Source organism: Podarcis cretensis, assembly GCF_951804945.1.
Source record: "Podarcis cretensis genome assembly, chromosome: 3".
Classification (NCBI taxonomy): domain Eukaryota; kingdom Metazoa; phylum Chordata; class Lepidosauria; order Squamata; family Lacertidae; genus Podarcis; species Podarcis cretensis.
This window is the reverse complement of record NC_137172.1, coordinates 32977585-33003933: the sequence shown is the minus strand read 5'-3', so window position 1 is coordinate 33003933 and position 26349 is coordinate 32977585. Positions and strand designations below refer to the sequence as shown.

Here is a 26349-nt window from a genome sequence, read left to right as displayed (position 1 = left end):
GTATGCCAAAAGAAGGCAGGATTTCTGTCGACACAGCAGTAGCTCAGGCAATTGTGAGTCAGGCACAGTAATGCCAGAAACTTTAAAAGGTCTTTCTTCGGTTTTCCACTCCCCGGAGAGAGGATGTTCAGAGAGCTGCCAGGAGACAGCTCAGACAGGGGGCTTGGGTAGTCTTAACCTTCCTTGCGAGACAAGTTGCTCAGACTGAAGTCCTGTAATTTGACCTTCTTGGTTCATGGAGTTACCTGGTCATGCAGGGCTGCTCATCAGCAAGGTGGCACTTCATGGTCACAGATAATAGGCTGCCTGTTGTTCTGCCCTAGTGGCACAGGGAGTAAGGTGTCTTGACTAAGCTGCAGTGGTTGCTTGTGTGAAGCCTTTAACAGGGTCTCCTTTGGTACAGCGGGAGTGCCTACAAACATAAGATGGTCACACAGTGTAGGACCAGTGTTTCTCAAACTTGGGTCCCCAGCATTGTTGGACTTCAAATCCCATCATCCCTGACCACTGGTGCTGCTGGCTATTTGTTGATGGGAGTTGTTGTCCGGCTGAGGATCCAAGTTTGAGAAACAGCACTCGGTTGCTAATCCAGATTTCCTTTCGTCCCTCTCTTTCCCCTGGGGAAACCCGATCTCTGCCACGGAAGTGGAGCAATGTCAACTGGGGTTTTCCCCCATTTGCTCTGATTCAGTGTTAAATAGTTGGGTTTTCCAGGGAAAGCTGTGGGGCAAATAGAAGACCTCTCGGATTCATGCCTAGAAAGCATGGGGCAAGCAGAAAACCACTCACATCCCTGCTTTCTAGGCACGGGAAAAGTGGAAGTGTGGACAAACTCTAAATGCCCAACTTCTAGCTGAGGCTGTTCAGGCCTCTGCAGCTCATGAAATATATATACAAGCCTTACTTCAACACTTGGATGGTATTGTGAGCCAGACAAAGCACCCAGGCCCTCTTAGGAAAGTCACTTCTATGCCATGTTTACACTCGTCAGCTATTGCTGGCAACCAAGGGATCAGATTTGCATGCTTTCTTCCCGTGTCTATTTTGAGGCTCCTGCTTTGCCTCACACCCAGAGCAGCATAGGAAACTGAAGCTGGATAAATGATTTGCTCTGGCAACTGAGCCTAATCATGGAGGCTTTGACTATGAAGAAGCTTCCGTGGTGGGGGGCTTTTGCTTCCATTTTCAAAGGAGATAATTTTTCATTAATGCTCCTGCACCCCTTCCATAATGAAATATTTGCATTTGCTTGCCAGGTTACTACAGAAGCACAGAACGGTGCTAGACTCATGGTGGAAAACAACTTCGCTTGGTGTCAGTGCTAAAAGCAGCTTCATTTGTCATCGCGTTGTTAGTTTGAAATCACTTAGATTCTTGGTTTCTGTACATGCAGTCATGTAAAAAGTTCACATGCAGCAGAGACATATCTAGGTCTTCAAAAATGGCTGGACTTTCAAGAAGCTTTCTCATTTAATAGGCAGACCTTTGCACCCAAAGACCAAACAAGGCATTGTGGCGCAGTTCAGTCGCTTCCTTTTCATTCCTAGGGGAAGGGACCAGAGGTTGAGTCATAGGGCATCTACTTTGCATGCAGAAGGTCCCCTGTTCATTCCCATTGTCTCCAGGTAGGGCGAGAAGACCTCATGACCTTTTGGCAAGAGTGTGGTGAAAATGATCAAGGGAAATGCTTTGATTTCAGTAGTGGGAAAGAGGCTGCCGTCTTAGTGCCATTGGTATTGAGTGGGGAACCTAAGACTCTCCAGATGTGGTTAGTCTATAACTCCCATCATCCCTGAAAATGGACTGCCTTGGCTGGGCCTGAAGGGAGAGGGAGTCCAAAAGCATCTGGAATGCTGCAGTTTCCCCATCCCTGCTGTAGAGCATCAAGATAGCTGAGGAGAAGCTGAGGAGAATGGCCATTCAGCTAATGCTTTGCGGAAGGGGTTAGTAAGATGGGCTTTCTTTGTTCAGAAAGCTGGTTGCAAGGTGTTCTAGGACTGCAATCTGGGACTGGAGACAGAAGTCCCAAGCACTTGACCAATCTCTAAGCTCAAAGTAGGAAAGGGAGGGCCCCCCAGCACAGGAACAAAGAGAAGAGGAAATTCTCTACAGTTCAATGTTTCTGTGATCTGGTGTGATGTTTTCAGTTAACAACATTTAACCAATTTTCCATTTAGCTCAATGTATCTCAAAGTGTTAAACTATTTCTGGGCAATTTTCAGTTTCGTGATTTGCATTTTGATGATGGGGATACTTGAAACAGATCTCACAGATACGTGTAAAAGCTGCAAAGAAAGGAAGGGGAAAGCCTATGCCAAATATACAGTCCATCATAACGGGCGAAGGAAGACGTCGTGACACCCGGGGCGGGCGTCACTACGTAGGGCGCATGTGCAGCGTCACTATGTACAATGCATGTGCCGTACATAGTGACGCCGCACATGCGCTGTATAGCAGTTTCTCGCCACTCCAGCCGCGAACGGAGGATCCTGGCACCGTCCGGCACTGGAGCAGCACTATACAGCGCATGTGCAGTGTCGCTACGTGCAGCGCATGCGTGCTACGCCACACATGCGCTGTACTTAGCGGCTTGGCGCCAGGAATCCTCTGCTCGCTGCTGCAGCCGTGAATGGAAGATCCTCCACATTTGGCTGCGACTTGTCACCCCTGCAGACATGGAACCCAGGGCGTTCTGCCCCCTGCCCCCCCCCCCCCCGTTGTGACGCCACTGCATCATAAACTGGTGCTGCCCAAGAACTAGTAAATGGAGCTGATGGGCTAACTTTTGAGTAACTACTGACGTGAGTTTTCTTTCTCCTCCAGGAAGAGAAAAGGAGATGAGGTGGATGCCAACGTGGTCTCAAAAAAGAAACCAAAAAAGGAGAAAGAAAAACAGTCTAAACAGGAGAAGTTGCTGAAGGTGCGTTTCTCAGTGACTTCTCTTTGTTTCTTGGTTTGCTTCTCACTGACTAAACACTCTTGAACTACCTTCTGTGGGGGAATTCAAAAGCAGTGTGGACATATGGAATAAAAGCAGAGATTGTCCTTTCTGCATTGCCTCTATCCCAAAGCGGTTTGGAATCCAAGCATATATGCAAGATTTGCTCCAAGCAGATCACAGTCAGTAAGCCAAAAACAAACATTGGCTGCACCTCATAAACAAACCAGGAGACTCAGGAGCGGTGGTGGTTTCACCCAGCAATATATTCCTGAGTGAAACCACCATCCCACTCTGGCCTCATACTGCACAGAGTGAGAAAAAAGCTGCATTGGTGAGGCACCAATACAGTTTGTTCCTTCCTCTGCCTCTTTAAACTGCTCAGCTGAGGATCCCCCAGCCGGACGCTGGCTCCCACACAAGCGGGGGCAGCACTGGGGATGGGGAGCCCTCCTGCCCCCGGATGAGCTGTACAAAGAAGCTGCCTTGTCCCAGTCCCCTAGGCAGTGGGGTGAAACTGCCTCAGCTCCCACGGTGAGAGCTGCGGCAATTTCCTCTGGCGCCTCGCAAGCTGAGGCCAATGCAGCTTGTTTTTTTTAACATTGTGGTCTATCACCAGACCGCAATGTTTGGCTGGCGATATACCGCAGTGTTGAAAAGCTGATATCGCCCAGCCCTAACCTCCACTCCTTTGTTAGCTGATTTGCTAACAACAGAATTAACCATTAGGATGCAAACTGAATGATCTCTGCTGTTACACTTCCAACATGGGGCACCCCCTTTTTCCCCTGCAATGTTCCTTGCCATGTGTCTTGCATGTGCAGTGGTACCTCGAGTTACGAACTTAATTCGTTCCAGAGGTCCATTCTTAACCTGAAACCATTCTTAACCTAAGGCGCGCTTTCGCTAATGGGGTCTCCCACTGCCGCTGCGCTGCCAGCGCACATTTTCCATTCTCATCCTGGAGCTAAGTTCTCAACCCGAGGTACTACTTCCGGGTTAGCGGAGTTTGTAACCCAAAGTGTTTGTAACCTGAAGCGTTTGTAACCCAAGGTTCCACCGTACTGAACTTTAATAGTTCCATTAAGAAATAAATCTTTTTTTACCTGTACTGTTCTCTTTTACAGGAACAGACAGAATTGATTTGGAACATCAAAGATGAGTTGAAGAAAGCTTGTTCCACCAACGACCTGAAAGAGCTTCTGAAAGCCAACAAACAGGACATTCCTTCTGGGGAATCCGCTGTGAGTTGGATGCTCTCCTGTAGAGGACATTTTGACTATGTGCTTACTCTGTATTAACACTCCTTGCACGTTAATTACATTTAGGTAAATGTTGACAAAGTGAAACTTTTATGGAGGGAAAGCCCTACTCTTAATAGCTTCAAGAAGAATGTGGTTTGCGTCCGCATGTAGGGAAGTGTTAATTTTGTTGCCCTTCACCTGAAGATCTCGGGGCGGTTCACAAGAGAAAATTGAAAGAGGAGATATTCAGTACAGTGGAACCTCTACTTACAACCATAATCCGTTCCGGCGGTCCAGTCATAACTAGAAACGTACATAAGCAGAGGCACACTTTTCCATAGAAAGTAATTGAAAAGTGAATTGATCCGTCCTAGACGATGAAAAACACCCCCCTAAAACAGCAATTTAACACGGATTTTACTGTCTAACGAGGCCATAGATCCATAAAATGAAGGCAATAAGCAATGTAGTCTACTATAAAATAAATAAGACAGTATTGTAGATGAAAAAAAAATTACATCTTTTTTCTTACGTGCACTGAGGGTGGGTGGGCTTACCTGGCTACAAGCTGGGGGTGGGGCAAGGGTCAGTAAAGAGTTGATTCACTTTGGCCAGGGTCACTTTTTTTTCTTGCCAGGCCAGGTTCTTTGGACTTCCTCAGGTTTGTTTCTCGGTGGGGTTTGGGGCTGCAGTGCGACCTGCTGTTCCTCTTGCAGGCGGCACCTCTTCCACAGCTTTGGGGGTGGGATGGGGGCCTTCTCCCTGGCGACAGAGGCCCCAGCGCTGCCCCGTAGCCAGCCGGGCAAGCTCCGGGCTGCTGGCAAGGCCTCTGTTCATATCTAGAGGAAAGTCGTAACTTTCCTCTAGATCGTAAGGTCGTAACTGGAATCGTATGTAAGTAGAGCCGTACGTAAGTCGAGGTTCCACTGTACTTGATTCTTTTCTGAGGGCGGACAAATTGGAAATGGGTCAAAATGCTCTTGTGACTGCGTGTTCTCTGGATGGCTGGAAACATTTGTAGAGCTGGAAGGGAGCTAGGAGGTCACCTCTTCTAGCCCACAGCTTAGTCCAAGGCCTGTCATGTAGGAATCAGCCACGCTGTCCCTGATATGATTGTCCAGCCTCTGCTTAAATATTTCCAGCAAAGGAGAGCCCACCACCTCCTGAAGCAGTCTGTTCTACTGCTGAACAGCTTGTTGGGAATTTTCTTTTAATGTTTAGCCAAAAACTGCTTCATTACAATTTCCAACTGCTGGTTCAGTCTCCTGCCCTCTGAGGTGCCTGTCCTGTTGTCAGTTTCAAAATAGCAAATAGTTTCAAAAAGAGCAAATAGAATATGCCAGATGATCATTATACTTGTTCATTATTATTATTATTATTATTATTATTATTATTATTATTATTATCATCATCATCATAATCATCATCATTTATTGTTGCATACTGCCTTTCATTCAGAGATCACAGGGCAATTCCAGGATGGATTTGATTTAAATCAAATCGATTTAAATCACAATTTAAATCACTAGTCAGTAAGACTTGATTTAAATCATTTTTAAAGGAAAAACTCATTCTTGCTGGTATAATGTTAATATCTACAACCAGAGGAAAGTTTCATTTTTGGAATAATAAATTTTCTTAGACTGAGTTTTAGCACACATGAAAAACTTAAAACAAATCCTTATTTCCTAATGAATAGCCTTTGGATTATAATGTAACATAAATAGAAAACTACCTTCAGAAAGATTTTTCCCTAAAATCCAATTTTATTTTATTTTTAAATCATTGGTTTTTATCCACCCTGTGAGGTTCATAGAAACACAAAATGAGAACACAAAATACATGGTGATAATAAAACAAAACCAATAACCCACCTCCCACAAACATTTTAAAAGCCAAAGAAAGTTTAATCAGCCAAAGACCTGTTTATAGAGAAACGTATTCGCCTAGCTCCTAAAGATATGTAATGAAGGCACTGGATGAACCTCCCTGAGGAGAGCATTCCACAACTATTATCATTACTATTTGTTGATTGCCTGCCCTTCACCCAAAAGGCCCAGGGTGGATTACACTAATAAAACACAATATTAAAAACACAACTTGCCGTCATAAAAATATTCTAAGAGCTATGTAGGGGGGCTGCCTCCTCCACAACATAAGATGTGTTGCAGCCTCTGATTTCTTCCCTCCTAAATTGTAGGTGTGGTTTCCATGCTCCTCCCAACATGCCCACTGAGAGGCTGTGTGCAGTTCTAGATTGGGAATGAGGAATGTTTGGTCCTCCAGATATTACTAAACTGCACCTCCCATCCTACCCGACTCCTGGCCATGCTGACTGGGACTGATGGGAGTTGGAGTCTTAACAGCGTTGGAAGAGCCCCAGGTTCCCCATCCTTGATGCTAATGAAGGCTTTCAGGTTTCTGACCTGCAGCAGATTGCCTTCCCAAACTGTGCTCTTTCAGACCCAGCAACTTCCTTTCAGGAAAGCAGAGTACAATCCTGAATAGCATTGACGTCTTCTGCCCCATGAGTCCCAAACTTGGAAAGACGTACAGTGGTACCTCAGGTTACATATGCTTCAGGTTACAGACTCCACTAACCCAGAAATAGTGCTTCGGGTTAAGAACTTTGCTTCAGGATGAGAACAGAAATCATGCTCTGGCGGCGCGGCGGCAGCAGGAGGCCCCATTAGCTAAAGTGGTGCTTCAGGTTAAGAACAGTTTCAGGTTAAGAACGGACCTCCAGAACGAATTGAAGTACTTAACCCGAGGTACCACTGTATAGCTGCAGGCCATCTTGCTGCAGAGTGAGGTCCTGAGTTGGTGGTTTGTGAGTAGTATGGTGCAATAAATACTTCCTCTTTTCTTTCTTTCTTTTTCTTGTCTTTTCATGGCTTTTTTAGATCTTGGACTGTGTTGCAGATGGGATGGCCTTTGGGGCTTTGCTGCCCTGCGAGGAGTGCAAAGGGCAGTTTGTGTTCAAGGGCGATGCTTACTACTGTACACGCTACATCACCGGTTGGACCAAGTGTGTTGCCAAGACGCAGACTCCCAAAAGGAAAGACTGGGTAATCCCAAAGGTAGGCAGTGCATCATGTTTTTAACTGCAGATTTTAATTTATTTAATAGCTACACACACAAACACAGTCTCCCTGTGCTGTCATCCCTTCTCCTGCCTCCCTCCCCATCTTTCTGGTGAAAATAGGTTTGGGCTGGACCTGGAGAAATTGGACTGGCTTCGTCCCACGCACAGCTGCCTTGCTCCCATCTTCAGCAATAGCCTTGGTGGATAGGAGAGAAAGGAGGAGGCAGATACTTCTCTCGTTTATCCATCCCTTCCTTTCTCCATCTCCAAGAGTATTTTTTCCACAGTTGGCAGAGCCAGGCTTGCTTTGATTGGCCCAGGGTTGGTCAAATGCACCTAAGTGATTCCTGTTCTGAACCGCAGGTCCCAAAGGGAGCCTGTGTACTCGAGTGGTTTGACTCAGGGATGCCGAAGGAGGGCGTCCAAAACTCCGGCATGATCAGTTCCAGTGCTTTATTGTAAGAAAGAGCAAGCTTGCAGTAAATCAGCCTGCTGGGCTTTGCTGCCATCACAAATGCAGGAAATTTTGGTTTTATTAAGCAGAAATGGTTAGAGCCCTGTCTGGGATGAGTAACAGGGGTGCAGCCTAGATTCCTGGCAAAACCTCCCCCACCCCTCCACTGAGTTCGGAATGCAGAGGGGAATTCTATGCTTACGATACGATACGATAATCTTTATTGTCATTGTCCCATACAGAACAATGACATTGAAAAATCTACATAAGACATTCAAAAACCAAACAACCCTGCTATCCCAACCTGGTTAGCTCCCTAAAAACTCTTGATACCCCATTTTTAAATACAATATACTCCCATAGAGACTCCTTACACTGCGTTTAAAACCAAAATCGCATTTGGATAGAAACCGTTTCTCAGGCGGCTAGTCCTAGTCTTTATAACCCTGTACCTTCTTCCAGAAGGCAGAAGCTGAAAGAGATCATTTCCGGGGTGCGCACTATCCTGCGCTATCTCTGCAGCTTTCTTATGGCACCTGGAAGCATAGATTTGATCCAAGGTGGGAAGAGTGCACCCACTTATTCTCTCCGCAGTCTTTACAACCCTGGACAGCATTGTTTTCCCCCTGACCGTGCAGCTCCCAAACCCCTTGAAAGAAATTGTGTGTGGCTCCAAGTCCAGGGTGAATTACATTTTTGGAGAGAAGCAGACCTCTCTCTAGTAGTGCAGAGGAATCTTCACAATAAGAAATATTATTCTCTGAATTAAATTGATTTTGATCATTGTAGTTGCCTGTGGGATTTTCTCACATGTGTTAACTTTTCTTACCCAAAACGCAGGAGTTCCGAGAAATTGCTTATCTAAAGAAATTCAAATTTAAGAAGCAGGATAGAGCATTCCCTCCAGAGGCTGCCTCTGAAAACTCAGCACTTCCTCCAGCAGTTTCTACCCATATTACAGAGAACTCAGCTGCACCAGCAGGTAAATGACCTGCAGGCATTGTTCATACTAAAGAGAAACTGATTTGATGAAGAAAACTTTCCAAAATGTTTGCAGAATTGGCTGAAAGGGGTGAGGAAAGCACAGGGCAGAAATGGCCTTTTTCTGTCCTCTTGCTGCCACCTACTGGCTAACTGGAGCATAATAAGCCCCCTAATATCAACTAACACAAGAGCTTTCCAAACTTTTCCTGTTGGTGACACACTTTTGAGACATGCATCATTTCGCGACACAGTAATTCAGTTATTCCAGCAAACTGGAGGTTAAACTAAGCCCTTTTTCAAGCCTCAGAAGGAGCGCAGGGAGTGTTCATGCGACACACCTACAGACCGCAGCCAACTCTCTCTTAACATGTCATGACACACAGTTTGGGAAGCTCTGAACTAACAACTTGCGACACTCTTCCCCAACCCTGGTGCCCATCACATGCTAGACTACAACTTCCATCAGCCATAGCGATCACAGCCAATGGTAAAGGATGATGGGAGTTGTAATCCAAAACATATAGACGGCTTTAGGATGGGGGGAGAGGGAGAGGCTAGCCTGCATGATGCAAATACAAGTTTTAAGGCTTGTTGGCAATGCCAGGCAAAGTCTTGGTGGTCATTAAGAACTTGACCGTCATGTAACTTCATGTAATAAACTCTATAAATTAAGCAATTCATACACATTTTCTTAAAATTTGGGTAACCTTGGTGGGGTTTTTTCCCCTCAATATCTTCGGAGTTTTTTGTGTCTCCTGTGTTTCTTCTGTACATCACACAGTCTGTGTTTACCTTTGAACCGCCAGATAAACCGTTAAGTAGCATGAAGATTTTGATCGTTGGAAAACTGTCAAAGAACAAGGATGAAATCAAGTCTGTCATTGAGGAACTTGGGGGAAAGGTGACGGCTACTGTGAACAAAGCTGATCTTTGCATCAGCTCACAAAGTGAGTAATGCTCTTAATGGGTGGCGTTAAGAAACAGGAAGACTCCCAGTAGGAGAAAAGTGTGAAGTTAGATGAGGTAACTAGTTAATATGAAAAAAAGCACAGTGCAGTCTAGGACTGGGCGATAGATTGATATATTGTCTGAAGCCAATTTGAAGCCCCTATCGTGATATTGGTTTCATCATTTTTGACCTGGAAATATATCGCGAATCATGATGTGTGTTGTGCATTGTGTGCAAAAATCACAATGTGGGAAAAACCGTGAAGTCAGTCAATGTTTCTCTCGATTCCTGCAGGCCCCTGTTAACTCTGCCAGCTCAGCTCTCCCCTGCCTCTTTGCAGGGGGAAGCAAATCACAAGGACAAGCGCTGTCAAAAATCACAATGTGGGAAAAACCGTGAAGCCAGCCAATGCCTCTATACAGCTCCATCCTTATTTCAGACATCGTAATATATCAGTATATCACAGCGTTTAGCTGGTGATATATCACGTTGAAAACCAGATAACTTCTAGCCCTAGTGCAGGCATTGGTATGTTACTGTGGTGCCACTTACCCTTTGAAACGCCCTCCTATTACATATCATATAAGCACCTCTTACTGTCTTTTTGGTGCCTAGTGATGTGCACCCTTTTTCAACAAGCCTCTTGAGCAGAGAATCTTATGCTGGTCAGTATCTACGTTGAGTTTGAAATTGGTTTTTATATGTTTTATGGTTATTGTGTGCTTTCAGCGTCTTTGTTGGTAATTGTTTCGGGATGTTTTGTGGGAAGTGGTTCCTAAGTTAAATTAGATATAATTTATTACGGTCAGAGACCAGCTTATAAAACACACTTGGGGTACAGTCCCAGAAGGAAACCAAACAATTAAAACAATGTACAACAATAAATTTAAAATTTATAAATGCGATAAGCGTATAGGCACTTAAAACTTTTAAGATAAACTACCGCAGAGAGCTGACCCAGATTTACCCATGGAACCAAGTTTGGGGGTTTTCTTAACGAACTAGTTTGAGTCGGTAGATGGTCTGTGCCTACAGATCTGTACACAGTATCTGGCGACCATCTGGGTCATCTTCTGATCTTTGCCTAACAGGAAAAGGTCGAATTTTTGCTTTTCCGGGAGATCAGCAAGCCTCACCAGTAGGGGCTCAATGGTCTTACTACGTGCCTCTTCATAAAAGGGACATCTAAAGAACAAGTGCTCTGGGCTTCCTATCACCCCCAGGACTCCTTCCAGGATCGGCAAGGGCAGAGCCGAGCTTGTAAGTTAAAACTTGCATGTGCAAGAAAATTGCAAGAACAATGACACATCATGCTCTGCTTCCCTTTTCCAGAGGAGGTTGAGAAAATGAACAAGAAAATGGAAGAAGTGAAGGAGGCCCAAGTGCGCGTTGTCTCTGAGGAGTTTCTCCAGGATGTGCAATCCTCCAGCAAGGGTTTTCAGGAGCTGCTTTCGCTTCATGCTCTTTCTCCCTGGGGCGCTGAAGTTAAGCAGGAGCACAAAGCGGTTCCCGTGGGAGGAAAATCCAGCGGACAGTCGAACACGAAAAGTACCGGGAAGGTCAAAGAAGAGCAAGGTGAAAAACCCACGGGACTCCCAATTTTTTTACTATTGTTCTTGGCATTTGTTACATTCAGGGTAGACCTCATCCTAGCAGCCAGTTTTGGGGTTCACTCCTGAAATTAAGGAGGCGATTAGTGGAGGGAAGACTTAGAATCACAGAATTGTGTAGTTGGAATTTACAACACTATAAAATACAGCTTAACACTGCATCTCTCCCTCTCCTGATCCAGGAACGAGCAAATCAGAAAAGAAGATGAAGCTGACAGTTAAAGGAGGTGCTGCTGTGGATCCTGATTCAGGTGACCATTTCTACATCTACTTTAGGGTTGCCAGAAGGTGACAGGACTCCTACACTTTTGCACCTTGAATAGTTGTCCAGCAGAGGGAATTTCAGCAAGTGCAGTTTGCAGAGTAAGCTGAAATTCCCTCTTCACAACTTCTAAAAGGGTGCAGCCACTCTGTCCTTTTCTGTATTGGGGACAGGTTGTAAAACACCATAAGTAAATAAATTCCACGTGTTGAGAAGCCCCTTTGAAATGTCTCTCTGTGTGCTTCAGGGAAAGGGAGGGAGGATGTATTTCAGCATCTCCGTGTCTTGTGTTCAAGTTAAAACAATAATTTGGATAAGGGTCACATGCGTTTCCCCCTGTCCCTGGTTGACTGCCTTTTTTTACAGGCTTGGAAGATTCTGCCCATGTCTTTGAAAAAGGTGGCAAAATCTTCAGTGCCACTCTTGGGCTGGTAGATATTACTAAAGGAACAAATTCGTATTACAAGCTTCAGCTGTTGGAAGATGACCGAGAAATCAGGTTTGCTTTTCTTCCTCCCTTCCCAAATAGAAAGTGTGCTGCAAATTTTTCTCCTGCTTGGCTCCTCGGTTTGAATCATTTTTTGTGAGACTTGCACAAAAGATAGACCTTTGGTCTGACCCAGCAGAGGGGTTCTTAAGTTCTCTATACACTTACCTTGGAGTAGAACCTATTGAACTAGGTGGCTCTCTCTGCTGATACTTGCATAGGGCAGCACCCTTAGTCCTGTCTGTGTCTCCTTTGAAGATGTAACAGAGTTATTTTATGGCATAGACTCTCATGGACTTGAATGCAAACACAGGAGTTAGTCTGTGCCATTTATGTTTGAAGTTTAATAAAAAGGTTTTTGTCTTACTGTTGGTTTTAAACTGGCACAACAAAGTCAGGAGTACCCCCTATTGCTGCTGTTGTAAATTGATTGATTAAAGTGTTCCCAACCTACCTTTCAGGCCCTCATCAGTTGGGTTGGAAGCAGCAAGGCAGCTCGCAAGAACAGGTTAAAAAAACCGTAAAACAAAACGGAGAGCCAGAAACATGAATCAACTAAACCTTAAATCCCAGCAGCAAGGGGAAATGGTCACTGTCCTTTTTTAATTTGTTACTTTTGACTTTGATGGAAATCTCAGACTTTATTTTCTGCCCAGAAAAAACTGTTTAGTTTCCATACCTTCAAACCCCTTTGTAGACAATCTTATCTGTATTGAGTGACATCAAGCAAACCTGTCAATCAAGATTAGATTGTCCCTTCCTTTGTTCAGCATCTGCCTTTGTTGCTACACTCGATCAAAAGCTGTGTACAGTTCAAAGTGTGCTGTTTGAGTTCTGAAGAAACTCTTATGCAGGAAATATCTCTGTCCCAGCCAGGATGTTAAGAGATGATGGGAGCTGTGGTCCAGCAATATATGGAGAAAACCAGCCAGGTTGATTCCACCTGCCAATTTCTCCCCTTTTCCTTTGAATTTAGATACTGGGTATTCCGCTCTTGGGGCCGTGTTGGCACAGTCATTGGAAGCAACAAGCTAGAGCAGATGCCATCGAAAGAAGAAGCCATTGAGCACTTCCTGAATCTGTATGAAGAAAAGACGGGCAACTCGTGGCATTCCAAGAATTTCACTAAATATCCCAAAAAATTCTATCCTCTGGAAATAGACTATGGGCAGGTAACTTGGGTGACCCTGTTTAAAAAAAAGAAAATCACAACTGTATCAAAGATCATGCAAGCAGGAAATACTTAGGATTATTTGGGGAAAGTCCAAACAGCTGGTTTTTAACACAAATGTGCATGTGTGAACTTCCATCTAAAATTAAGCATTTGAGTCGATATAAGACCCACAGCTGTTGAAATAAGTACCCACACAAAATTTATTTTAAAAATTATTTACTTTTTAAAAAACAGCTTCAGATGTTGCAAGGGCAGTGAGGTCTTCAGACAGCTATGTAATGGACAGGAGGTATTTATCCTGCCAGGTTGGAAGTAGAAATATCTTGGCAACCATAAGGGCTTGCAACGTTCACTGTTGTTGACCTATTGTTAATCCCATGCTATAGAAATATAGCTTTAAAATATATGCTACCAGCAAATATCAATGATTTTGCTATATACAAACAGACAAGAACTACTACTACTAATAATAATAATAATATGCAAATGTACCGTATTTTTCGCCCTATAGGACGCACTTTTTCCCCTCCAAAAATGAAGGGGAATTGTGTGTGCGTCCTTTGGGGCGAATGCAGGCTTTCGCTGAAGCCTGGAGAGCGAGAGGCGTCGGTACGCACCGACCCCTCTCGCTCTCCAGGCTTCAGGAAGCTATCCGCAAGCCTTGGGAGCCCAGCGGAAGTGCCCGCCGGGCTCGCAAGGCTTGCGGGCAGCAGCGTGCAGCCCGACGCACGGGGCGCGCTCCGGAGGGCGCCCCGTGCTTTGCGCAGATGTCCACAAGCCTTGTGAGCCCGGTGGGAGTTGCCGCCAGGATCACAAGGCTTGCGGATAGCAGCCTGTTCTATTTTTCTATTTCTATTTTTCGTTTTTTGGGGAGGAAATAAATAAAAACAAATATTTCACCCCCCCCCAGCCCCCAGAACAGGCTGCTATCTGCAAGCCTTGTGATCCTGGCGGCAACTTTCCCCCCCCAAAAACGAGGTGTGCCCTATAGGGCGAAAAATACGGTACTAGCTCTGGACTTGAATTTCCCAAGCGGGGGGGGGGGGGGGGGGAGATTGCCCAGGATTTTAACTGATTTTATATCTACTGCTTTTTGTATTTTTACTGTTGCTACAATAACTGCCTTTGTTTCTGATGTTTTTGATCTGTTTTATATTTGTTTTATGGTTCTCTTTTGTAGGCTATGTTGGAAATCTAGATTAAGAAAATTATGGTGTTTTTTAAAAAGGAATCCCTGAATTTTGGGAAATTAATTGGACGCAACTGGAAATCAATCTTATTTCTTTTACAGAAAAAAAAAATCTATTGAACCAGTTGATTCAAAACACGGTGTTCAGATTTTGCTTTAAATGCTGGGGGGGGGGGGGTTGGAAATGCCTGAGCTATAAGATCACTAGAAAACTGCGTGAACATCTTCAACTTGGAGTATTTAATCAGAAACCATTCTTGCTTCAGAATCTCTGCACTTGTAAACAGATATTGGTGGTCTCTCCCCGCCCCCCTCCATAGGATGAAGAAGCAGTGAAGAAGCTGACCGTGAGTGCAGGAACCAAATCCAGGCTTCCTAAGGCAGTCCAGGACCTTATCAAGATGATATTTGATGTGGAAAGCATGAAGAAAGCCATGGTGGAATTTGAGGTTACTAAGCATCCTTGGCTTAATCCCTTTGTCGCTCTCCCTTTTGTTCACCATGTGACACAATGGCAGCTGTGCATTCTTAACACTAGCTGTGTTTTCTATGGGGTTCAGTACTCAGTGGTGGCAGCACTCAATAATGAGAAAGTCCCCCACATGAAACTGAGGTGATACAGCACTTACGGTATCTTCAGAGTGCGAAGCTCTTAAATAGACCTTTAAACAGATAACTCGTAAAAAAACAAAACAAAAAGTTTATCTGTTCTCTTGGTGGACCATTCTACTTCAAGACATTGAGCTTTTCAATAAGCAATCTCTCAACGTTTTCACATAACAACAAGTCTCACGTTAATTCCTTCCATTTATCTCACTGCCAGATTGACCTCCAGAAGATGCCTTTGGGGAAGCTGAGCAAGAGGCAAATCCAGAGTGCATACTCCATCCTTAATGAGGTGCATCAGGTGAGGATGAAATAAAAGGCACCTTTGGAATGGTTGAGGGAACTCTTGAATTCTTAGCGCTTCTCCCCTCCCAAAAAATTTCCCCCTAAACCTCCCTTTTCATAAAGGTAAGATGAAGAGTCTTTGTTATATAGTGAAAGGGTTGCTCTATTCTCTTTCTCTTGTTTCTTGTTCATCAGAATGGCTGTACCGGAAGGGTGTGATTTGATTATGTGATTATTTCTCAGCTGAGGCGGTACTCAAGCCTTTGAAGTGTATGGCTTGGCATTCCATGGAGGTCAAGCTAGATTGACAGCTTTTATAAACTCTCTTGTTAAATTTTGAGGGGGCTGCGCTGTCAGCTAGTTTGGCCTAATGTTACTGTCGGAAGAGTTCTTCACTGCACACCCAAGAAAGTGACCAGAAATGGGAATTGGGATTGAGCCCAAGTCTGTACTTTGCTCCCTGCTTACTTGTTCAGCATATTACAAAGGAAAATCTTCATGTCCCAAGCAAGCATTTTAAGAGTTCATGCTTGCTGTTTTAAAATAAATGTGAGACAGATTAAAATAAATGTAACTGTCTTTTAACCCTATTAACTTAATTCACTATATGATGGATTTGTGAACAAGATTGAATTGAATTGAATTGAAAATAAATGGGAGAGCTGATTTTGCGGAAGTGTTGGTTTTCTAGAAAACTTGTTCTTGCTAAAGTTATAAATGTGTGACCTGAGCTAAGCGTAGCTTTTTGTAAGTGAAGTCACTCAGGTACACATATTTGCTGATTTTTATTTTTATTTTTATTTCGTTGCTTTTCCTTTTTATGTAGGCAGTTTCTGATGGTGGCACCGATTCACAGATATTGGATCTTTCCAACCGCTTCTACACTCTGATCCCCCATGACTTTGGGATGAAGAAGCCTCCTCTCTTAAATAATCTAGATTACATTAAGGTATTGACGGGGAACCTCTGGTGCAAATGGCAGCATTTAGTTTTGACAGCTGGCCCTTAAAGCACAGAAATAAAATAAATTGTATACCAACTCCTAGAGCAGATGGGCATTCTGCACACTTCAGGCTGATTTCAGGTGGGGTGGAGTAAAGCCCAGAAGGAGGGAAGCATATTAGGGGACATGAATGGACAGAGGGGGAGACAAAATGGATGGAGCAATGGAAGAGGAGGGGTGAGAGTGAACTGCCCCTTCACCAGAGGCCCACTGAGCAGAGGACAAAAGAGAGATCATCATAGCACAATAATAATAATATATAATGATAATTTATTATTTATACCCAGCCCATCTGGCTGGGTTTCCCCAGCCGCTCTGGGTGGCTCCCAACAGAATATTAAAAAAACAGTAAATCATCAAACATTAAAAGCTTCCCTAAACAGGGCTGCCTTCTAATGACTTCTAAAAGTCAGATAGTTTTTTATTTCCTTGACATCTGATGGGAGGGCGTTCCACAGGGTGGGCGCCACTACTGAGAAGGCTCTCTGCCTGGTTCCCTGAATCTCACTTCTCGCAGTGAGGGAACCACCAGAAGGCCCTCGAAGCTGGACCTCAGTATCCAGGGCTGAGTGGTGGGGGTGGAGATGCTCCTTCAGGTGTACTGGGCCGAGGCCATTTACGGCTTTAAAGGTCAGCACCAACACTTTGAATTGTGCTCGGAGAGAGCAGGGTGTTGGAATTGAACCAGAGAGATTTGGGTTCATATCCTTGCTCTGCCTTAAAACTTAGTGGGTGACCAAACACCATCCCTCAGCTTAATCAACCTCATGGATTGTTTTGTGGGGGGAAATGAGTGGAAGGGGAGGAACTATGTTGACAGTTTTAAATCTGGGACAGAAACGTTACTGTTAACAGGAAGTTGGTGCTGACCTTGTATCTGACTTCCTTCGTAGCAATGTGACGTGTAGATCCCCACACAATCTACAGTGGTGCCTCGCAAGTCGAAATTAATTCGTTCTGCGAGTTTTTTCGTCTTGCGAATTTTTCGTCTTGCGAAGCACGGATTCCCATAGGATTAACGGTTTTAAGAAAAAGGAAACAAACTTGCAAGACGTTTTCGTCTTGTGAAGCAAGCCCGTAGGGAAATTCGTCTTGCGAGCAACTCAAAAAACGAAAAACTCTTTCGTCTTGCGAGTTTTTTGTCTTACGAGGCATTCGTCTTGCGAGGTACCACTGTATTGGGAAAAGTCCTTAGGCCATGAAATGTCTTTGCTGCCAAGAATAACCACATCTTCTTGTTTTATCAAGTCCAAAGTGGAAATGTTGGACAATCTGCTTGACATTGAGGTCGCCTACAGCCTACTCAGAAGTGGGGGTCAGGATGGAGATAAAGATCCAATAGATGTGAACTATGAAAAGCTCAAAACAGATATCAAGGTAAGATATTATGGCACAGAAACAAGGCTGTTGTATATCTCAGAAGGGTTGTTTTTCAACACAAGCTGAGGACACCCACCCAGTGTTGACAGGCAGTTTGGATGGCTATAGCTACAAAGCACATTTTTTTATTTGCTTGGAGATACCAGACAAGGGACACAATTTCAACCTGGGTTCAACTTACTCCCAGGTTAAATACGCTTCAAAGACACCTCTAGGGTCAGACCTTCCATCTGTGCCTTGGCTGTCTCTTTCTGAACCCCTATTTAAAAGGAGGTAGGTTTATGAAGAAGAGCCGGAAGAGCACCAAAGCCAGATTTCCTGCCTTAGGAAAAGTGGTTCTGTCTGCAGTCTAATCTTGCCCACTCCCTGGGTGCCACTCAGCTGGGCTTTCAGGATCAACCACAGGATACCTCTGAGAAAATGTCCTAACCCATGGATGCTGAACCAGTATTTTTTCTTGTCATTGTCGCCTTTCAAAATAAGGCCAAACCTCCCGGCTCAAAAGGAACATGAAATCATTTAAATTGTGCAATACTTTTAATGGCCTAATGTGTTCTTAGCATTCTTTTCGCTTCAAGTTTTCAGTATTTCCCCCCTTTATTTTCCATCAAAGGTAGTAGATAAAGACTCGGAAGAAGCGAAGATCCTAAAGCAGTATGTTAAGAATACCCATGCAAGCACCCACAACGCGTATGACTTGAAAGTCATGGAGGTAGGTTCTGACTGGGGATGGAAAATAATTGTTTAAATTCAGAACCGGTCATTTTACTTGTTTTCTTGTGTGTTAATTTAGGCATAGTGCTAAGTACCCAACTAACCTTTGTGTAGAATAGTATTCCATATGCAAAAACCTATAGTAAAGGAACACAAGCTCTTCTGTGAGTGAGGCTATTGCTCACTAGATGTGTATATACCCTGGGAACTTGGGGTGAAGGGTGGGAAATAAATACCAGTTGGAATGCCAGTTGCTGGGGTGCAAGAGGAGGTCTCATGTCTTGCTTGTGGGCTTCATAGGCATCTGGGTGTTGGCTGTAGGAGAAGAATGCTGACCTAGAAAATCCAGACAGGACAGTTGTGGTGTTTTGGTTTTTTTTGTGTTTTGTTTTGCAGATTAAGGATTGGGGATGGGATGGGCCATGGGATTGAGTCTTCTCTTTTCATATTCTTCTTTCTTGGTCAATAGCCTGTCTGGGATTCCCCAGTCCCAGGTCAGATGAAAACCCAGCCCATGCAGCTGTCTCATTCATTTTTGGTCAAGTGTTTTTTTCCCCCTCCCCCCAAAACCAAGTCTAAAGTATGGAAATTCAAACCTTCAAAGCCACCTTAATTCTTAGATGGCTGAAACGAAATGTGGCATCAAGCATTTCCATATCTCAAGCAATCTGGAAGATTTAATTTTCCCAGAGAATCCTGAATTTAACATTTTGTGTATAACTTGTGCTGGCAAGGCCCATGTGTGTGCTGTGTTTGTGGCCTGTTCTGCGTGACATGCTAAGCTGAACATGAGGGCACATGGGCATCTGGGCAGGAACGTGGCAGCCGCTTTGCTCCTCCCTGGTCCTTTCTGCTGCCTTTCAAGGCTTGGCTGAGTGTATCATTCAAATCAGGCTCATGGTTAAGCTCACTAGCCATGAACTGTAACCCACAGCAGCAAGGAAAAGCTGGAGCTGTAGTGGTAAACATCAGCCTTGCATGCACAAGGTCCCAAGTCCAATTGCTGGCATCTCCATGTAGGGCTGGGAAAGATCATTGTCTGAAGGAGCTTCTCCCAATCATAATAGACATTACTGAGCTAGGTGGACCAATGGTCTTTAGTATAAGGCAGCTTGTGAAATGGTTTTTCAGTGATCACATATCTTGATGTATGGTTCGTTCCCTCTTCTCCACCCCTTCCGAAGATTTTCAAGATTGAGCGGGAAGGAGAAGCTCAGCGTTATAGACCGTTCCAGGAGTTGCACAACCGTCAGTTGCTCTGGCACGGTTCTCGCACAACCAACTACGCTGGCATCTTGTCGCAGGGTCTCCGAATAGCTCCTCCTGAAGCTCCTGTGGTATGTACAAGGCTAGTTTGCTAGTGTATTGCGTGTAGAAACAGAGCTTTTAATCCCTCTCCCCCAAAAATGTACAATAGAAAGAAGGAAGTGTGGCCTGCAACAAAATGTCGCCATGTGGGGAGTTCCTGTTCAACGCCTTCCTCCAGTAGATACTCCCAGATTTCCACTCCCACCTATTTTCAAGGCTTTTTTCTCCCCAACAATCAGTCAGTATTCCGTCAGCTCCTAATCAGTCACCTACTAAGCACGTGTGGTCTGCACTGGGGGTAGCCAGTATGATGTTGCTGAACTGCAATACCTACCTGCCCCAGTCAGCATGGCCCTTGGTCATGGAATTTGTAGCCCAGCAACATATGTGGGGCACCACATTGCCTCTCCCCGTCCTAAAGGTTCTGAATATATTTTTCCTTTGATTCTGAACTTCTGAAAACTTTGGCATTTCCCCCAAGCCTGCTGATAACTCCTCCTTGCATGGTGACTGGTGCTTTTTAGGCTGCGTAAGCAATGGCCCTGGAAACTGGAACATCAGAAGTAGAGGAACGACTAAACATCTAATCTACTACTTGTCTGGAGATGTACCATTGGAAACCATATTAATGTGGCTCAGGCTAGCCAAAACAACCTTCAAAAACATTCCATTAAGATAATTGCTCAAGAAGGTATTCCTCTAATACAGCTCAGGATATGAATGTTTTTGCATGTGTCTACGTAAGTAGCATGTCTCAGTCTGCTAAAGTGGAGAGAGAATGAGGCATACTAGTCAAACTGTCATGGAGCGCCCAAGTAATTTTGTGTAAGCCTGCCTTTTCCCCTACATTCAGAATTCTGGCAAGATGTACACATTATTTTATTTCAAAACCATTTCTGCCCTGCCTTTCAAGGTCCAAGGTCGCTAAAGCTTTTACAGCCAATGATAATATCTAGCTTTTCAAAATGTTGTTATCCTTTCGTTCCACTTAAAGCACCCAAGGCAGCAAAGAGTAGACAAATGAGCATAAAAGCAGCCCATGAGAAAAGCACAAAAAAGCAAGAAATACAGCACATACATCCCACATAACAGGCTCCTTTAAAAAGTGCAAGTATCCAAGGGAGTCAAGTGGACATACTAATAACATTTAAGCAATACTAATATGTGTCTGTCAAGCATAGTAGAAAGAATTTAAAGACAGCTCCCTATACATTAGAATTCAGAGTTGGAAGGGACTCCAAGGGTCATCTAGTCCAACTCCTTCAATGAAAGAATCTCCGCTAAAGCATCCATCGTAGAGGAAGGCCTTTACAATGAGGTTCTCATTCTCGCCCCATAAATCCAGCCCTTTGGTAATGATGATCTGAGACCCATCACCATTGTAACCTGCAATACAGTTCTACTCCAGCCTGCCCCAATCTGGTACCCTCACAACTGTTTTAGACTACAGCTGCCTCAGTCCCAACCAGTAGTCAGGGAAGAGAAGGTGTTGTGGTTCAAGGCATCTGGAGGGTACCAAGTTGGGGAAAGTGGTTCTGCTCAGTTTGCCTAATTGGAGGACTGCAAGAGACCGAAAGGCTACCCTTTGCAGTCCAGACACAGACCAGAGGCCCAAATGACTAAATCAAGCGAGTGGGGTTGGATGCCACACAGGTGAGTGCAAAAGGAAACAAAACAAAATGGTAAAACTGCTGTCAAAGATGATCTGGAAGAAAATCATTTCCTGCCTTCCAGTGTGGAAAATCTTGTCAGATGCCCAGGAACGAGCTACATGTCCACAGAGCTGAAGCCAGGTCCATTCCTGGTAGAGCTTTCACATTTCTAATAATAATAATATATTATTTATTCCCCAGCCACTCTGGGCTGCATCCAATAGAAGATTAAAAATACATTAAAACATCAGACATTAAACAGGGCTGCCTTCAGATGTTTTCTAAACATCAGATAGTTGTTTGTTTCTTTGACATCTGGGGGGAGGGCGTTCCACAGGGCAGGCACCACTACCGAGAAGGCCCTCTGCCTGGTTCTCTGTAACTTTGCTTCTCACAGTAAGAGTACCGCCAGAAAGCCCTCAGCGCTGGACCTCAGTGTCCGGGCAGAACGATGGGGAGTGGAGTGGAGTGGAGACACTCCTTCAGGTATAATATCCATATATTTTTAACTAGGTTTCACAAAACAGGAAGTTGCAGTCTGTCCTCAATTCCTCTGTTTTCTCACTAGATTTCTCTGATGAGTTGATTTCTGGTTGTTAAACTTCTGCCGTTCTTTTCCTTCTAGACTGGCTACATGTTTGGTAAAGGTATCTACTTTGCTGATATGGTGTCCAAGAGTGCCAACTATTGCCACACCTCTCAGACTGACCCGATTGGCTTAATCTTGCTGGGAGAAGTTGCCCTTGGAAATATGTAAGTTGAGTGTGTTTAGAGTACTTTTGCACCATGTACGATGATGCAACTCCTCACTTCAAAGTATCTTAAATCCAAATTTGGAACTTGACTGATTTTTAAGAACCCTTTCACCAAGTTGATTATTTGCAAAGTATAAATGCTTGTGCTGCAATCATCAAATGGCAGGCTTTAAATCATGGTGAGTCTTATTAAAGGGTTGCATTCTGAAGTGGTGAAATCATGCATCAGCTGAATCTGCGAACCACTGTTACAAACTGAAAAGGAAAGGCTTTTTCTTCAAATGTATTTGATATACTGCTCCAAGTTCTCTTCTCTGTTTGCTAGGTATGAGCTGAAGAATGCATCCCACATAACCAAGCTGCCGAAAGGAAAACATAGTGTCAAAGGTAAAACCCTGTTGGAAATGCTGCTACAAATGGGGAATCAAAGACTGCAAGCAAATTTGCCATAATAGCCAAGGCTGGCCCTGGGCTTTTGGTCAAATTCCTTCAAACTTGTTGGGAAAAGATCTGCAAACTGTTTGGTGACTTCTGTAGTTATTTTAGGTCAATATAAGATGTTTTCGAGACCCAAAAATATATTTACTGACAATTTTAGCTGAATAGCAAATTATAAGAGTGGAAATTCTAATGCATCAACGCCAACATGATGCACTGCATATATCCTCAAAGCTGGATATGAGAGATCTGGGTTGAAATCCCATGCTCTGTCACAGAGCTCACTAAGTAGTTCTTAGGAGGAATTGTGGCCTTGAGATGCAGAAGATTCCCCCATCTCTGGTATATGCAAATAGAAACCCATTTAACAAAAAGCTTGGATCTAGTGGCTATCTAGTAGAACTGGATTGGCTGGATATCTAATAATATCCTGTTGTAAATCTTTGTGAGCAGTAACAAAGGGTTGGATCCAGACTTGAAATCAATAGGGCAAGTGACTTGTCCCATTGATTTCAGTGGGAACTATGTGGGAACTTGTACATAAAATTCCTATCCCACCTTGCTAGTGCTCATGAAGCAGTCAGGGCTGCTTTGCAACAATCTAAAATCACAGTGTAATGAAACTATAAAGAATGCCACAATAAATTCACAATAAAAAAATCATTTGCAGCACAATCCTAGCCATGTCTTCTCAGAAGTAAGCCATATTCAGTTGAATGTGACATACTTCCAGGTAACCAGGATTAGGATTGCAGCCTTAGTCTGGATTTAACAGGTAGTGCTTTTCCCAGTTTCACCTGAGCAAAGTACTATATATAGATTTCTTGACACCAAAGAAACGAGTGAAAATTAGTCACGGTTCAGGTAAGTTCAAAGTCGCTTAATGCATATGTGCATCTATCAGCTGCAATTTTGTTTGCTTTCCCTCCTATATAGGCTTGGGCAAAACGGCACCAGATCCCACAGCCACTACCTCTCTCAATGGCGTAGAAGTTCCTTTAGGCAATGGAATACCATCAGGAGTTAGCAATACCTGTCTTCTGTATAACGAGTATCCTTTGAACAGTATTTTTCTAGGATTGTGGAATCATAGAGTTGGAAGGGACAAGAAAGTGAGTCTAGTTTAGCCCCCTGCCAATGCGGGAAATCCATTCCTACAGCATCCCTGATAGGGGATAATCATGGCCACAGAGCAGAGCTGGCCGGCCTGCCGATGGCTGCTTCCAGACAATTGAATGCCACCATCAGTAAGGGATACTGACCTTCTAACATCAGTATGAGACTAAGTGTGAGTAACTTTATTCTGCAATTTGAAAAGCATGCCACCCAAAGCCCTTGATTTCCACAGGAGTCATGAAGCAAAACGGGAGTGAGGAGCACCCTCTCTTTCCACTAGTACTTAAGATTTTTAAAAAACCTGTTCTCAGTGGGTGTGCTTTGATTGCCCTCCAAGCTTGTCAGGGGCTACTGGGTGCAGGAGCGGGGTGTTTGATCAGTTGCACACTGATGTACAGTGGTGCCCCGCAAGACGAACACCTCGCAAGACGGAAAACCCGCTAGACGAAAGGGTTTTCCGTTTTGGAGGCGCTTCGCAAAACGAATTTTCCTATGGGCTTGCTTCGCAAGACGAAAATGTCTTGCGAGTTCCTGCGGGTTTTTCCCCCTTTCCCCCCCCCCCTTTTCCTAAGCCGCTAAGCCGCTTATCAGCTGATCCGCTGATAAGCCGCTTAACAGCTGATCGCTAAAAGCCACTAAACCGCTAATAGCGCTAATCCGCTAAGCTGTCAATGGGCTTGCTTCGCAAGACGAAAAAACCGCTATACGAAGAGCCTCACGGAACGGATTAATTTCGTCTTGCAAGGCACCACTGTATTGGCGTTCTCTTCCTGGAAGAGATAGGGGCCTTGTTCCTTCAGCCTTCACTTGACGGACAAGTATCGGCTCTACATGGAGCTCCTCCTGGTGACAGTTCAAAAGCTACAGTCATACCTCAAGTTGAATGTGCTTCGGGTTGAGCGCGTTCGAGTTGCGCTCCACTGCAACCCGGAAGTAATGGAGCGCGTTACTTCCGGGTTTCGCCACTCGCGCATGCACAGATGCTCAAAATGATGTCACGCACATGTGCAGAAGCGGCGAAACGTGACCCGCGCAGACGCAACGTCGTGTCCTGCCTTCCATTTGGGATGCGAACAGTGCTCCAGAACGGATCCCGTTCGCATCCCGAGGTACCACTGTACCTTGTTAAAAAGCCAGCATCCTTTAGGATCCTAAGAAAACTGTTATGGGCCGACAATAGTTGGTTCCTCTAGTTTACTATTGTCTACGCTGAGGAGCCGCGGCTCTCTGGGGTTTGAATCCTTTAAATTAGTTGGGAGTTGGGTAATAAGGACCATAAAGTATCAGTGCTCCTGCAGCTATGATATCTGCTAGTTTGTATTCAGGCCCATTTCAGATTGTTTTGATCTTTACTGGTGGAAATCTCCTGGCCATCTTATTTAAGGGAATGCTTCTCTCCCCACTCCAATCCCAAACTATAAAAATATTTAGGAGTGATGCTTCTCTGATCCCCATCCTTCAGTTTTATGTCAACCTGGAGTGAAACATCCTCGGCTATGGTGCCCCTTTATGGAGGCTGACTAGACCTTTTCTCTCCTATAGTATCCACGTAAGTTTTTTCTGGTAAAACTCATCTGTATTGCCAGACTTTGGGGGGTTGTTACAATCTCCAATGAGGTTTCTAATTATTTTAATTTTCAGATGAAATGTTTTTTTATTGTATATTTTGTATTCTTAAGTGTGTGCCACTTTGTGTGCTCTGATCAATATGACAAACTACATACATGAAAAAACTTTGTCTCCAAGAGGAGGGACAGAAGCCACCTATCAGGGGCTCCTTTATGAAATTTTAGAAGAATCCAAACAGTGGTTGGTTGGTTGGTTGGTTGGTTGGGGTGTGTGTGTGTGTGTGTGTGTGTGTGTGTGTGTGTGTGTGTGTGTGCCCGCCCCAGAATGTGGCTGCATGGAAGAAACCAGTAACAAAGGTAAGTAAGAATGGTTTTCCCCATTGGCACTGCAAACATTTCAGCATCCACCCTGCATTGATGTCCTTCACAAAACGTTTTTTAAAGAAAAAGTCTTAACTCATTGTTTCCTTCAGATATATTGTCTACGATACTGCTCAGGTTAATCTGAAGTACCTGCTAAAACTGAAGTTCAACTATAAGACATCCCTCTGGTGAACAAGTATTTTGGAAGACATGTTAAAGGATTTAATAACGCAAAACCCTTTTGAAATATCGACGTGTTTACTCCCATTGCTGAGATGCAAGAAATAAGTTGCAGGGCTTTGCTGAATCTAAGTTTAGTCAGTCAGCTTAGTAAGACTTCCCCTCTCCCCCCCCCCCCCCCCCCCCCCCGTACATGTGCAAAAACACATGAAACAGAGTACTGTACTATGAAAAATGTTTGGGCTTTTTTCTCTCTCCTCCCCAGCTCCTTCTTTTTTGGCCAATTCTAGTATGAAGGCCATTCTGTGACTTTTAACCGACAGACCAAAAACAAAATAGCCACACAAACACACCTTTGATTTTCGTCTTTTGTAAGTGAGGCAGGGAGGAGCTTAGAATTGTTTATAAATCTTTTTTGTTTTTTGTTTTTTTACAAAATACCTTCCTTAGTTTTGATTATGAATAAATGTTAAACGTGTTTATTTTGAAGTAAAAATAAAAACTAATTTCATACTAAATATTTAAAGCTTCAGTTGCTTTTTGTGCAATCCTGTGATTGACCAGGGCTAATGCCTCTGTAAATTAGCCACGATTCTATCCTTAAC

The 26349-nt window shown here is 44.1% G+C and overlaps 1 protein-coding gene across 1 annotated transcript in view; it reads left to right on the top strand.

Moving 5' to 3' along the window:
* Nucleotides 1-26262, top strand: part of PARP1 (poly(ADP-ribose) polymerase 1) — a 36295-nt gene extending 10033 nt beyond the window's left edge. The window contains exons 5-23 of the mRNA XM_079969182.1: nt 2824-2920; nt 4066-4182; nt 7086-7262; nt 8562-8703; nt 9512-9652; nt 10987-11229; nt 11447-11515; nt 11893-12025; nt 12990-13185; nt 14697-14825; nt 15200-15283; nt 16094-16216; nt 17519-17647; nt 18264-18362; nt 19549-19701; nt 21950-22077; nt 22405-22466; nt 23454-23568; nt 25675-26262. Coding sequence (XP_079825308.1) covers nt 2824-2920; nt 4066-4182; nt 7086-7262; nt 8562-8703; nt 9512-9652; nt 10987-11229; nt 11447-11515; nt 11893-12025; nt 12990-13185; nt 14697-14825; nt 15200-15283; nt 16094-16216; nt 17519-17647; nt 18264-18362; nt 19549-19701; nt 21950-22077; nt 22405-22466; nt 23454-23568; nt 25675-25756 — 2419 coding nt within the window. The 3' untranslated portion in view covers nt 25757-26262. The remainder of the gene's footprint in view (nt 1-2823; nt 2921-4065; nt 4183-7085; nt 7263-8561; nt 8704-9511; nt 9653-10986; nt 11230-11446; nt 11516-11892; nt 12026-12989; nt 13186-14696; nt 14826-15199; nt 15284-16093; nt 16217-17518; nt 17648-18263; nt 18363-19548; nt 19702-21949; nt 22078-22404; nt 22467-23453; nt 23569-25674) is intronic.
* The last annotated feature ends 87 nt before the right edge of the window (nt 26263-26349 follow it).